Below are 15,729 nucleotides of genomic sequence, written 5' to 3' on the forward strand. Positions count from 1 at the left end.
CTTATAGCGTACAAATGGTAAAATATTATTAGTACCTTCAGACAGAACAAGCAAAGGGCCATCAAATCTCAGAGGAAAGGGAAAGCAGTATATTCCTTCATTATTTTTTGGATATATAAAATATATATACTTTATATATCCTTCAAATATTTTCTGACTACCTATAATGTAATTGGCACTGTTCTAGGGACTGTGTATATAAAAGCGAACAAGACAGTCAAGGTCCCTGAGCTCATGGACCTTGCATCCTGGGGGAGAGATGGAAAACAAGGAAGAAATCAAACAAATAAATAAAATGACTTCAGGTAGCCATAATTGCTATGAAGACTGAAACAGGACAATACAAAGGATAGTGACAGTGGGCGAAGGGTGTGAATTTGAGGTCACGAAGGCCTCTGTGAGAGATGACAGCTGAGTGGAGATTTGATGGCGTATAGGAGCAAGTGTACGACCATCTGAAGAAAATGCTTTCCAGGCGGAGACCAGTATGGAAAGGCCTTGAGGTAAAAATGAGCTTGGCATGTTCTGGAACAAAAAGAAAGCACATGACTAGAGTGTAGGAGAAGGGGAGAGTGAGAGATGAGGTCACAGAGGTGGGAAGGGGCCAGATCCTATTGACTTTTGTAGCCCATGATAAAGATATTATTCTGGGTGAGAAGGGAATCCAGCGGAGATTTTAAGCAGGGTGTGGCATGATTTGATTTACATTTTAGAAGGATCTTCTGAATGCTGTGTGGAAATCCAATTGTGGAGTAGTAGAAAAGGCAACTAGGACAGAGATTAGGCATCTATGAATCATCCAGACAAGAGATGATCGATGAGAAATGACTCAAGTAGTCTAACCTAGAGATGACAGATTAGAATCCAGTGTGGTAGTCCTGTTAGAGGTGGTTGGTTTAGATTAAGGTGATAATTATCAAGGAGATGCGAAGTGGTTCCACTTTAGGGGAAGTTTCACAAACTTCCCCTAGGGGAAGTGATGTGAAACTATTTGAGTTGAACTTTAAATGATGGGCATCATTGTGACAAAGGGGCAATCATTCATTCATTTACTGGGTGCCTACCATGAGCTGGGCCCTAGTTAGGTGTTGGAGGTATAGCAGGGCAGAAGTCCTTGCAGAGAATGAGGAGAAAACTTGCTGAAGAAGTAATATCTTAAGTAAAGATACAAAAGTAGTGAGGTGAATAATATGCTTATAAGAATTACTTCTAGAATTAGTTCTAAGGATGCTTTATTCCTTTCCTTTTAGTGTAGAAAATCATATGATTAAACTTCTTTATATACTTGACTCTCTTTGAATTTGCAAGAGTTAAGTTTCTATCAGCAGAAACTCAGTTCACTGACAGTTGGCAAATTTCATCAGATCACTTCCTTAGAAACAGTGGTTAATATTTATCTTTCTCATCCTGAGAAGGAGAAATTATAGCCTCTTTAGAAAGGAAAAGTGCAGAAGAGAATATGAAACACACAATAAGTTCATATATCTAGGTGCAACTACTACTGTTCATCTGCTACCTTGCCTCCAATCTTGCCCCCCGAATCTTTTCCCCACTGGATGACCCAATTTCAAATTTCCCTCCTTCTAATTCCTATTGTATACTGCCTCCAGAATTAACTGGCTGAAAGCAGTACAGTGGTGTCCATTCTCCAGTGCCTACAGAACAAATTTCAAATTCCTTAGCCTGACACTAACTGACCCAGCCTACTTTTTCAGCTTTACTTCTGTCCACACTCTCCACTCTCTAATTGTTTGAATCACATAGGAATTTTTCTTCCATTCTTAAAAATTATTTTTAAAATTGTGAAGTAACAAAACATAAAATTTATCACTTGAGCCATTTTTAAGTGTATGGTTATTGGCATTAAGTACATTCACATTGTTGTGCGAATCCTGTTGGATTTTAAATCACACAGTATCACTAGTTCCCTAGTGCCTGGATTGTACCTGTATTTATATGGTTCCTCCTGGCCCCTGAAATGCCTTTCCCTTTCCTTACTAGTTAAAATCCTATGTATCTTGAAGACCAGTGCTCAGATCCTACTTCCTGCTTTAGGATCCTATGAAGCCTTATCTGGAAACAGAAGGTCAACTCTGTTGCTAGGTAACATACTGCTTACAGCTAAAGTGACACCTGGTTGGCAAATTGCATTTGCCTTGGGAGGATTTATACATGAACTATAAACACCTGATGGGGATGTGATACTTTGGACTTCCCTGAGTGATGACGCTTATAATTAGGCAGGTCCCTTGTCCCTGGAGACTGAATCTATGGAGTTGTTACAAGAGATACTGCCTCTTATGGGGCATGAGGCTTCCAAATCCAGGAACATCCTGCACCCATACAATATTGATATTATCTTGCACCCGAGGTGTCACCTGAGGGGCCTGGACTGATGTTTGTACGGATAAGGACTCCTGCTGAAGAGAAACTCTAACGCTGCCCTGTTGACCAGTGGTGTTTCCTGTATTACATCCTCCTAGCTAGGTAAATCTAAAGGTGAGTATGGTCTATAGCAGTCTTGTGAGTCTGAATGTTTAGTTGGACCTCAGAAGACCTGCTTTTGGAAGTTACATAAATATGCAGAAAAGTCCTAAATACTAATATTTGTACTCTGGACTTAAAACCGCTGAGACTGAACTTAGGGCTAGGGTAATAAAGCATTGCTTACCTTTGGAAGGAGCTGGATTGCCTGTAGAATTCTTTGTCTGTGCCCAGAATTTAGGATTCCAATTTCCAACAAATCCTGATCTTCCATTACATTGCTTCCCTGAAACAAAACCAGAAATGCTACATGTTAAATCAGGCATTTTTGCTATGTGTAAAGAATGTTTTACTTAATATAGAGAAAAATAACCAACAAGCGATCTGATTTTTATAAACAAAACCATGGAGTCATTCTTCCATGAGGGCCAGGGCAGAGTTGAAGGCTCTGGGAAAGCTTCCTTCCCCTCACATACACTCTCCTGGCTTACTATTCATGGTTGGATTATCTGCATTGGGGACTTATTCCTGTGACTTCAAACTCTGCTCCTGTAAAAATGTAAATGCTTCTAGGAAGAGTTGCCATTTAGCATCATCAGTGACCTATGTGTAGATGTGAATGAATCAACTAGGGGTTTTTTTTCCCCCTAAAATCAGATGTTGAGAGAAGGACTGATACAAAAATTGAAGTATACTAGGCAGGTTAAAAGTGAGGATTAATAGTTAATCTTAAATATTGAATGCCAGTCATCTAATCAAGATGTGGGGATAGAACAGGGAATAAGATGCAGGTCCCTGGCCACAACTGTCTTTATTCCTTCCACCCCAGCAATGGAAGCAGATTGTTCAAAGGCAGTGAGAATGCAGAGAGTGTGCTATGGTGGTGACACATGCCTGGGAGCCCAGAGGGGATCTGGGCTATGTTCTCAGAGGAGATGATGTCTAATCGGATATCTGAAGGCTAGGTAGGATTTAGCACTCAAAAGAGGAAGGACTAAGGAGAAATTATGTGCAATGTCCTGTGGCTAAGAAAGAACATAGTGTACTTGGAAGCACCACATTCTGGGATAAAGTGGAGAGAGGAGGAAAGGTAAGGCTGGAAAATTAAGCAGAAGCCAGACTATACAGACATTGTATGCCACGCTGAGGAAGTTAGACTTCATTCTGACCATAATGGGAAGCCACAGACAGATTTTAAGAAAAGAAGTTACACGATGAAATTCCAAATTTAGAAAGATCAATTTGGTTTCCATGACTGGGCCTCCCTTTCCTTACCTATAAAATGACAAAGTTGAGCCACAAGATCTCCAAGACCAGGCTAGTCTTGAGATTCTCTGATTTCAATGATTTTTAGGCCTCTTACTAATATTCGAATACAGAAATTTGTAGATTGCTTATTTTGTCCCTAAATTTTAGTCTTTTGGAGTTGGTGAGCTAGTTTCCATTTAAAGTGAGGAGTCTATAGAAAAGTTCAAGAATTCAGATCACTGCTGTTGTGGACAAATCAGACTCTGTCCTATTAATGCATAACACGAAACACTTAAGAGTAGAAATTACAGAGTACCTATTTATGGAGAGCAATGGGTGCTGATGGACATTTAAAGCAAAAGAGAATTAACTGGAAAGGGCAGTCCTGGGAGCATGGCAACCATCAGGGGGCCACTCCAGGTGTTCTAGAGATGGTGTGGACTTAGTCTAAGGCAATGGTCATGAGAGACAGAAAGCAGCAGGTGGGTGTGAAAACTATCAAGAAGTTTGACTCCGTGCTTGCATGTGTAGAATAATGGAAAAATGTAGGATACCTGTTGGTTACAGGCTTGGGCAGTAGGGGTAGATCATGATGCTTTTTCCTGAGGTAAGAAAGCAGGAGGGGCCAGTCTAGTGTGGTGCAAAGTGAGACTAATGTCTTTCCAGGGAAATAGATGAATGTTAAACAATTTAATATCAGACTACATTATAAATGGATAATTGACTGTTCTTAGAAAGATTAAAGCCATTAGAATGGTACCAGAGCTGGGAATTTAAAATGGGCATTTACTGGACAAAAATATTCCACCTACTAGTAGTATCATTCTTGTGCTTAAACTACCCTGGTCGTCTCAGAGGTGGCAAAACGATCCAGGTATACAGTAACATGGTAATGAAAAGCCTAATGAAAAACAAATAAAGCCAGACTTGGCAATATGCCACAGGAAACATTGCTCTCAAGAAATTACTCAGTACACACAATAGAGCATGGCTAAGAATATAAATGACTTCATTTTGAGAGAGCATTATTATTTTCAGAAATGAACTAGTGTGTCACGAGCAGGAGATATGACAGCATTCTGCATTTGACTTTCACTCTAAGGGGTTTTCCAAAAGGAGTTAAAAGGCCCTTAAAAAATGAAACACAAAAAAACTTTGGCCACCTATATTAGACCATTACCAGGTTTTCCATGGGCTAAATTATCAGCCCACAACTTCAGTTTATGCAAAATATAGAACGTGGTTTCTTTGCACAAACACAAAAACACAAAAGGATCCTATAATCTGAATTAGCTACGCTCTACATGTAATCCTGAACTTGATTTCAGTGTTTGCATATTGAAACAGCTTGAAGAATCAAATCCTTCATGACCCCTGTTCTCCTTCTAAACCACCAGTATACCATCTTCTCTATCTTCAGTAAGGGAGGAAACTTTTTGAAGAATTGAAATGAAGTTAGACATCTTCTCTTTTGGTCAAATTTCCTAACATATAGGATAATTACCAAACACTTTTGAAAACTGGGTGAAAATTATGGGAAGCGCAATGCAAACGGTGAGAACATGCCTAAGGCGAAAGGGTAATAATTGTGGAAATGTAAAGAAAAGGATTCACTGCCCCCAATGAGGCACGCTGTTAGAAATTTTCTCTTTTCTCTCTTATTATAATAAACAGGGATACCAAAAATATCCTGGGGCATCATCTAGTCAGTCTTTTTACAAAACAGCACTGGGCTTGGAGTCTAAAGCCCTGGGTCTGAGTCTTGTCTGGGTAAACTTGAGTAAGTCACGTATTCTCTCTAGGCCTCACGTTCCTCACCCACAAAATGAAGTAGTTTAACAAACACCTGTTCAGTTCTAAAACGCTATGATTTCAGTCATGTCCAACTTTTGATTAGTATCATTTATATATATATATATATATATGGATTGTATAGTTTGAAATTACATTTCAGTGTTTCAGAACTGGTAACCTAAAGTTACTTTCAAGAAGTAATTATAGAGAAGTGCAAGAAAGCATTTTTTAGGGGGACAAATCAATCTCACTACTAGGAACTTACAAAATTTCTTACTGAAAGAAATGATACCTTATTTTGTAGATTCATTGATTCTTACACCTTTCCAGAGAAAAATCGAGTATTTCAAAACTTACAGCTAGCCGTTACATTTGCACCTCGGTAATATTTGTCCCATCAAGGACAATAAACATTTCCATTCTTCCCAGGAGCTGGAATTTATTCTCACATTATCACCTGCCTTAACTAAATGTTAGAAAATTTCAGCTCAACTCTGTTTTTCTCAATAAAAGCTGAACAGAAACTCTAACTTTCTCCCTCTACCCTCCGTTTTTCACATGACTGCCAGATCAACGGTGTTTGGAGTAGAGCTTCATTACGTCGTCTGCTTAGTCACGCACCACACTGCACTCTACCTCCTTGTCTCCCGTTTACTCCCCCACCCACCACAATAACATTTTACTCCCATTAACTCCATAGGATTTCTCTGCCAAATATTAAGAATGACCTCTCAATTGCCATATCTAGTTGAGTTTTTTCAATCCTGATTTCAAGGACTCACTGGCCACATGTGGCTGGTGGCTACTGTATTGGACGATACAAATATAGAATGTTTCCATCGTCACAGAAAGTTCTATCAGACAGTGCTTCTCTACAGTTAAAGGCATTAAAATAGTGGCTGAATCACACAGATGAGGCACAAATGGTATATCACAGGGAATCAAAACAGGGTGTCAAAAATACTCGTGGGGAGGGGCTGGCCCCATGCCCTAGTGGTTAAGTTCGCGCACTCCGCTGCAGGCAACCTAGTGTTTCGTTGCTTCGAATCCTGGGCGCGGACATGGCACTGCTCATCAAACCACACTGAGGCAGCGTCCCACATGCCACAACTAGAAGGACCCACAACGAAGAATATACAACTATGTACTGGGGGGCTTTGGGGAGAAAAAGAAAAAAATTTTAAAACCTTTAAAAAAAAAAAATACTCGTAGGGGTCAGCCTGGTGGTGCAGGGGTTAATTGCGCATGTTCCGCTTGGGTGGCCAGGGGATCGCTGGTTCACATCCCGGGTGTGGACATGGCACCACTTGGCAAGCCATGATGTGGTAGGCATCCCACATATAAAAAAAGTAGAGGAAGATGGGCACGGATGTTAGCCCAGGGCCAGTCTTCCTCAGCAAAAACAGGAGGATTGGCAGCAGTTAGCTCAGGGCTAATCTTCCTCAAGAAAAAAAAATACTCATGAATTATTCTCAGGATATAATTGACGTGCCTCTTAGTCAAAAGTTCATGAAGACTAAATTTAGGATCTTTAGCAAATTCTCTTCTAATTTTTCAGTCATTAAAACAAATTAGTAGCTGGTTTTACTTTCATTACTGTTTCTTTATTAGGGGGCTAGAAATCTAGCTATCAAAATGACAAGTCTAAGTGAGAAGTTATTTATTATTTTCTTAGCACACTTCCAGGCACATTGCACACAGCATTTAGAGAATAATAATCAGTAGATAAGGGGTTTAGTTAAATGACTTACTAGAAAGATCAAAGGGCCAAGGCAGTGTTTTTAAAACAGCTATTCTTTCATTGACAAGAACTATCTAATCCAGGAGGTCTTTATTGCTTTCTTAAATCATGGAATAAAGAAACATAATCTAATATTTCAAGCACTGAGAGCTGAAAGCTGAAGTTTCTCTGACCATGGGGAGAATATCTTATGTATTGGATTTTTTCAGCTGTGATAAACTAATAAGATGACCAAATAGAATAAAAAGCAGTGTTTTGTACTTAACGATCCATTAGAAATAGAACAGCTATTTATTGAAATCATCTCTCAAAAGTATCTGTACTGATCTTGTGTCTCTCAGAATTTCAGCTTGAAAAGATCTATTTTCATAACCTTAAGACCATGTCATATTCATTTAGAAACATTTCCTTCAGATTGCATATTAAATAAAAGGCTAGGGGAACATATTTAAGGACCACAGAGAATTGGTTTCTTCTTAATGTAAGCTTGAGTTGGATGTTATTTATTCTTTCTCTTTAGTCTAAGATTGAAAAAAATCAAGAGGATGCTGTTGATTGGAGAAAATGTCTTTTGATGTATAATTAACAAATTAGATTCTTCTTCACAATTTGCGTGGCCTTAAATATTTAAAATAGAATATTTGTATAATAGAATCGGACCAAAATCTTGCAAAGTCATACAGGGAAAATCACATATTTCAGTTTGTTTTTAACTTTCTTTTTACAGCATAAATGACATGGTAGCATAAAACAATATGTGATTTTCTTGGAATAACATGCTAACTCTTAGCTTCTACAAAGGCTTTGAGTCAATTTGATATCAATTTACAAGTAAACCCAATGCATGTCTTTTCTGCATGGTTATGATAATAATTATTGTGATAAATAGCAGATTTATAATTCCCATGTCAGTGCTGGAACAAAGCTTTATTTAGTTTATCTGACAGAAACATGGGTTACCATAAGTGACCAGATAATGGGTGATGCACTTCTTCCAATTTTAATCCCCTTTCTCACACTAATGAAATGGCAGTGGAAGAAAATTTTATAGTACGTTTTGTACCTCTCTACGTTAGCCCTCCATTTGAACATATTCTGTCTACTGCAATGGAATTTCTTGCTCACAACTTAACTAAATTTTCATGTCTTTAGCTTATAAAAAAAGTTTTCTATAATCTTCAAACCACATGGATTTTTAATTATTTTTTAATTTTTAATTTTTTTAAAGAGTGGCACCGGAGCTAACAACTATTGCCAATCTTTTTTTTTTTTTTTTCTGCTTTATCTCCCCAAATCCCCCCTGGTACATAGTTGTATATCTTAGTTGTAGGTCCTTCTAGTTGTGGCATGTGGGACACCGCCCGAACATGGCCTGACGAGCAGTGCCATGTCCCTGCCCAGGATTCGACCTAGCGAAACCCTGGGCTGCTGCAGTGGAGCGCGCGAACTTAACCACTTGGCCACGGGGCCGGCCCCACATGGATGTTTTAAACTTAAAATTTCAACTTTTTTTAATTGAAGTTATGATAGTTTACAACATCGTGAAATTTCAGTTGTACATTATTATTTGTCAGTCACCATATGGGGCACCCCTTCACCCTTTGTGCCCACCTTCTACCCTCCTTCTCCCTGGTAACCACTAAATAGTTCTCTTTGTCCACCACATGGAGTTTTGATTCAAATAAATGTCACATCTCTAAGCAATAAGATAGAGAGCATCTTATGTAATTTAGTAAACAAATTATCTTAGACATTTTCTAAGATTAGTGTTTAACAGCTAACATAATTACAACAAATTTTATACCACCAATTTTTTCCTCTTTCTTTTTCAAGCCATTTCCCTTTTGAAACATTTGTTCTAAAGCTACAGAGAGAGAGGGGGAGTTTAATCAGGTGTTTATTTGTTAAAGTACTCAGCAAAGTTTGGTGATATCATAAATTACAATTATGATTCATTTGAGACATGTGTTCATGTAGATTTTAGAATTATATTATAAAAGACTGCAAAGTCATTTTACAGTAATTTGTGCTGTCTTTGGTCAAAAATTTCATAGTTACAAAAGAGGAAGCCTACTCATTTTTAAGGATGCTAAACCACAAGTCCTACAAAAAGAAAAGCTAATGTTAACAAAACGTATCTGAATGCTCTTACTTTTCTCCAGATATGTATATATGAAAATATAAAGTTTACAAACACCTATTGTCTTCTTTCAATTTTCACAATAATAGCAGTTGGTGTAAGTTAGCATAAAATAAGTTGAATATTTATTGAGTTCTTACACTGTGCCAGGCACTGTTCTAAATGCCTTAGATCTATTAGCTTATTTACTCCTCACAACAACTTTATGAGGTAGGAACTTACATAACTTGCTCCCATAAGGATAGGAGCCTTTCTTATAACTATTACCCGATGCCACCTCCTGTGGGGTTAGTGTAGGAGAGAAAAGTTTCAGTAAAAAAATATGTCTAGACCTAAACCATTTATAATTTACTTTAAAGCCATATGAAACTCACATTTGAAAGCAAGTGCTGCAGTATATTTTTTGTTTGATTTCACAGTGTTTAAGCAACAATGAATCCCTCTCTACGGAAGAGAATTTGGAAAGCTGTCTGGCCTATTCTTCCCTCCTCTGCTCCAGTCCTTTCTGTTCACTGAATCATGGAATCAGGGTTGGCAGGGGCCTGGGGTTTTCTAGTCTAAACATTCCCTAACTAATCGCAAAAGCTTTAACTTCCCTCTCTCTTTTGAAGCGTGGTGTCTAGCTGGGTTACACCATTCCCAAAGGGGTAGGGCGGATATTAAATGCTCTAAATGGTCTTTCCCAGCAGCTGAGTCTGAGCAGGGGGTGGGGATGGGACTAGGGGACACCTCAATCCTACTCTTTTAGCTCCCACTGGGCTGCAGACTGAGTGTGACAGGAGAGCTATTAGAAGAACATGCCAAAAGTGGAGATGAAAGGAAAACAGTTAGCAGCTGTCCTGTGTCCTTTTCCAATCACAAGCTGTGAAGTTTTTAAAAAAATTTTCCTTGGGTAGGCTGTACATAATCTTGGCATGTGTCTGAGTTTTGTTCCCCTATCTAATATGCTGAACATTTCCCAGTGCCTCATAAGAGAAAAGTGAGCAGTGATCAGGTTAGCTTGGCCACTCTTAACAGAAGAGGAACATGACACCTCTGTATCTAAGACAGGCTCCTCATGCAAATGATCTCTCATTGGTGATACAGAGCTCCAAAGGGAAGGGCTCCTCTTAGGAGAAGCAAAAAGAATTTGCTCCTGGGTATGACCAACTCAGCCACACACTATGAAGCAGGAAAAAGTGCCTAAAATGATTAGGATTAACTACCAGTCATTAAGCTGAGCACCAGGTGCTTTGTCTACCTTATTTATAAACTTTACAACAATATTGTAAGATAAGTGGTAGTATCTTCATCTCACAGACAGGGAAACTGGGTCTGAGAGCAGTGAAACAATTTAGCCAAGTTCATACAGTTAGTATATGCTGGATCTGGTATCACTGTTCTATTCTGCCAAACTCTGATGCTCATGCTTCCTTCACTACAGAAAGAGAACCAAATGTTCAATAGGGGACCTTTTCTGGATGGTGATTCCAGTCAACAGATGTGTAGCACTGCAAACAAGTAACTCCCATGACCCTATTTTCACACACAGCCTTACATATATATTGACAGACCATTGAGAGTGACTGCCATAGTTTCTCCAAAACATTTTATTTCAAATAAAATATTTACCTTCAGAAAGGGCAAGTGGTTCGTTCTCCTTCCAACTACCTTAGCGTACTCTAGAACCAAGCATATTAATATAAGTGACCTAGGGAGTTTCTGGATAATGCAGCAAGTAACTTGCCATATTCTGAGCCAGGACTAGCTTGGGAGGTGGGGAAAAACAGCATGGCATTGAGTTGGAGCTCCCAACTCTTCAGCAGAAGCTTGTCAAACTATTTGGCTAGTCAACTGGGGAAATGAAGTTCTCAGGGTCAGGGCCATGTTTGGGTAACTTTCCTTTAGGTTTCTTTCAAAGCTAGAATTAAGGATGGAGGATGTCTGAAAAGGAATTAATAAGGTAAAGGATGTCTGGGAACAAATTAAGGACATTTGAGTCCCTAACATAATGTGTACTGAATCCAGAGAAAAAAAGAGTGAGTTGCATTCCACTTAGAAGGCTATCTAAGCTCAAAGAGCCTGTGATAGTGAAGGTGGATAATTTAGCCCCCTGGGAACTGGTGGGCCAGTCATAAAGGCAACTCATTAATCCATCAAAGAGATGGTTGTCCTCAGAATAGACATCTCCAGATTTAAGGATGATAGGGTCTCCTGACACTAAGAGCTATATTCAGAAATAACTGGATAAACTTAAGAGGAAAGGAGCAGAGGACAAGAAAGGCAGGGAGGGAAGGGGAGAGAAAGAAAGTGTGCTTATTAAGGGTGAAGGCGGTAGAGAGGGAAATAAGGTTGCCAGATAAAATATAGAAATTCCAATTTAACTGAGATCATATATTTTTACTTGCTTAATCTGGCAGCCTTAGAGAGGAGACCACTGAATGCTCGAAATGAGCCAGCAGTGTTTAGTCCAGAGTCAAAGCTACCACTGAGGTAGAACTTGTCACTCATTCATTTATTCAACATACATTTGTTCAAGCAATATTTGGTGAGCACTTATTGTGCTAGGTCCTGGGATACACTGAGAACAGGACAGACAAAGTCCTTCTAGTGTTAGAGTTTACAGTTTAGTGTGGAAAACAGGAAAATAACTAAATAAAAAATAATATAAGTAATTATTATTTAGCAAAGTTTTATAGATGCCAAGCACTATTAAATGCTTTGCCTTGTTTACTGCTCATAACAACTCTTGAGGTTGGTACAATTATTGCCCTTATTTACAAATGAAGAAGTGAGGACACAGAGAAGCTAATAATTTTCCCAATTCATATACCTAGTAAAAACTGCTATAAAGGAAATTAATACAGTACTGTGGTTAAAAAAAAAAAAAAAAATACAAGGGAGACCCATGTCAGAATGACTAGTCAGGAAAGCCTCTCTGAGAAAGTGATGTGTAAATTGAGATGTGAGGCATTAGAAGGAGCAACCCAACCACGAGAGGAGCCATTAGAAGGGCATTCAGGCAGAAGGAACAGCAAGTGCAAAGGCATAGAGGTGAGAAAAGAGCCAGCATATTCTAGGAACAGACAGAAGGCTAGTAAGACTGGAATTTAGTGACTGAGGAAGAAGAGGACATTGGAGGGGAAAACAGGACATAGATAATGCAGGGCCTTGCAGATCCTGATAAGGACTTTGATTTTATTCCAAGTGTAATGAAAGACATTGAAGGACATAAACTGACTTACATTTTTGAATGTATTTTGGCTCTGATGTGAAGAATGGATGGAGGAATTGAGCGATGTGGAAGTTGAGCTCAACAACCAAAATTGAAACAACAGCCCAGAAACATCAAAATCTGATGAAATATGACCTGTGGAGAACCATGGGAACTGATCTCACTGGGGAGTCAAGTTTCCAAACAAAATATAATCTTTCATTTGGATTAAAAAGAAAAGCCAGATGGTAAAGATAAAAGTCAGAATGGTCTTTGATATAGGGTTTAAGCTGATACAACTGTAGATAGAGATTGAGTAATAACTATTAAAATGCAAACGTCTATGCTCCGTGGCCTCAGCAATTCTATTTCTAGGTTGTGGAGACATGGTTGGTAGGCTGATCCCCTTCTTCCTTGCTTCCTTCCACTATGGAGGCTGGACAAACTAAATGTCCTCAGCCTCCCTTGGAACCATGGTTGAATGTGTGACAGAGTTTTCCCACTGGGGAACTTTTGGAAAAGCTTTTGCTTTTCTGATTAAAAGGGAGAAATTCACCTTTTACCCTCCTGTGTCCATAAGAAAGTGTTTGTGGACGTCCCCCTGGATGAGTGCGGCCAATTGTCCACACAAAGTGACAGAGGTGGTTCCACAGTCAGTTGACCACCAAAAACAAATGTCCCATTGGCCATCTGTAAGCAGGAGAGCATGGGCTATGGGAGAGTCAGTCCCTGAATCTGAAAGGTTATTTAAAACTCTCTCCATCTTTTGCATCCAAATTACTCTGATCAGGTTGTTTTGTCAGTGAAAATAACGAGGAGGATGTGGACTATGGCATGTAATAGAGGTCATAAAGGAGGCAGTAGGGTATTTAAAATTTACTGTAGAGGGCTGGGTGTGATAACACGAAGAACAGAGAAGGGATATTGCCAAGAATGAAAGTTATCAGAATCAAATCGGGAGGGGGTGTCAATCTACAGCACTGCCTCTTCTCATTTTGACTTAAAATTGTGAAATGTCATAAGACGATTACTTGAAGGAATTTATTTCCCATGGAATTTGGTTCCTGTTCATATTCACTGAAAGTGAAATTACCAAAGTATTCACGGGGTTGACAGATTTTAAATCTGGGAGTGGCTTTCAGCTTCTAATTAAAGACGACAGGCATCCAGAGATTGTATAGAGTCATCATGGTTCTAAAGGAAGCACATTTTTACATAAATTTGATTTTTTTATAGGAAAGAATTTTACACTTGAAACTTGAACACATTGTAATTTTAACAGAGCAGAAGCAATAAGAACATTTGGGGGTATGTTGGGTTGGCCTCAGTGTGACTCTTCCCCGAACTCCCGGGATGTCAAGGTTTGTGGTCAGGTCCTTTGTAACTTACAGTGCCTTTGGTGGGCAGTGAATGGTGATTACTCTATTGAGACAGTTGGCCAAAGTATTCCTGACTTTCTCCCACACTTATTTTTGGGTTTAGTTTGGGTTTTGAAGACATTTTTCTTGAAATGTCTTCAGTAGAAAAACATTTTTTTCTCCATGAAAACTTCGTTTTGGGCTTGCTTCCTTTTTTTTTTTTTATGAGGAAGATTGGCCTTGAGCTAACATCTGTTGCCAATCTTCCTTTTTTGCTTGAGGAAGATTGTTGCTGGGCTAAGATCTACACCAATCTTCCTCCATTTTCCTGTGAGATACCACCACAGCATGGCTTGATGAGCCATGCGTAGGTCCATGCACATGATCCAAACCCATGGACCCCAGGCCACTGAAGAGAAGCATGTGAGTTTAACCACTATGCAACCAGGCCAGCTCCTGTTTTGAGCTTGTTTCATTTTTAAACTTGGTAGTGGGAAAACTCATTTGCACCATGCTATAGACTGAATGTTTGTGCCCCCCCAAAATCATATGTTGCAACCTAATCCCCAATGTAATGGTATTTGGAGGTGGAGCCTTCAGAAGGTGCTTAGATCTTGAGAGTGGAGTCCTCCTGAATGGGATTAGAAAATTATAAAAGGGACCCTAGAGAACTCCCTAATTCCTTCCACCATGTAAGGACACAGAGAAAGGATGGCCACCTATAAACTAGGAAGTGGGCCCTCATTAGTCACAGAATCTGTTGGTGCCTTGATCTTGAACTTCCTGCCTCCAGAACCACGAGAAATAAATTTTTGTTGTTTATAAGCCACCTAGCCTATTATATTTTGTTATAGCAGCCCGAATGGACTAAGACATACAACAACACAGGAATTAAGTGTGAGGAGATGGTCATTGTGGGTTAGACAGGCAGGAGGCTCACTCAGCCAAGGGGTTAAACTGAAAGCTGAGCACAATCACAACTAAGAAGAGTCCTTTGGGTTGTTGTGGAGCTGGCTAGCTCAACCATTTGGCCTTGGGTTGAATACAAAGGGAAAATGTTGTGTGCAAGGCACACAACACCCCTGTCCTTTGTATAGAATATATACCACGAAGGATTCTCTCCTCATTTCCTCCCACCGTTTTCTTCACTAATTAATACTATTCAACCAGAATGAGAGAGAGGAGAAAGAAAAGGGAGACATTCTTTCTCATAGTGAATATTATTAAATGTCTCCTTGTCTAACTTTTTCTAGTTAAAGAGAAAAGTTCTTGGGTTTTACTACTAAAATATTCAACTGGTACAAAAACCATCATAAAGTCCTTCATATTAAATTTAGCGTTATTGAAAATGGACATCTCTTGTCTAGGTTAAAGCAGATGCTAAATAGGCTGTAGAATCTCTTATTTCTTTCTACTTGGTGTTACATGTCCTGTATTCTTCATTGGGAATGAAGAATCCCTGTATTAATCTTGGGAGAAATGATAATGCCTTAAGCATCTTTGCATCTCTTCTATCACCTGTTTGCTAAATTTTGAATAAAATAAACACTTGAAAGAATGAATGCATAAGTAAAAACATGAAGCACAGATTTATAAAAACACCCAGCCTGGGCCAGCCCCAGTGCCCTAGTGGTTAAGTTCAGTGCACTCTGCTTTGGCAGTCTGGGTTCAGTTCCCAGGTGTGAACTTACACCACTTGTCTGTCAGTGGTCATGCTGTGGTGGTGGTTCACATATAAAAAGAGGAAGATTGGCAGATGTTAGTTAGCTCA

At 39.1% G+C, this 15,729-nt stretch overlaps 1 protein-coding gene across 44 annotated transcripts in view; it reads right to left on the minus strand.

Annotated features, from left to right (window-relative positions):
* The window catches only part of ANKS1B (ankyrin repeat and sterile alpha motif domain containing 1B), a 1,029,975-nt gene that overhangs the window by 298,915 nt on the left and 715,331 nt on the right, over positions 1–15,729 (minus strand). For all 44 annotated transcript variants that reach the window (XR_011534653.1, XR_011534657.1, XR_011534652.1 and 41 more), the window contains one exon: positions 2,672–2,770. Coding sequence is in view for 33 of the 44 variants with exons in the window: in XM_070599947.1 (XP_070456048.1) it covers positions 2,672–2,770 (99 nt within the window). In the remaining 11 variants the exon portion in view is untranslated. The remainder of the gene's footprint in view (positions 1–2,671; positions 2,771–15,729) is intronic.

Source organism: Equus przewalskii, chromosome 29, assembly GCF_037783145.1.
Source record: "Equus przewalskii isolate Varuska chromosome 29, EquPr2, whole genome shotgun sequence".
NCBI lineage: Eukaryota > Metazoa > Chordata > Mammalia > Perissodactyla > Equidae > Equus > Equus przewalskii.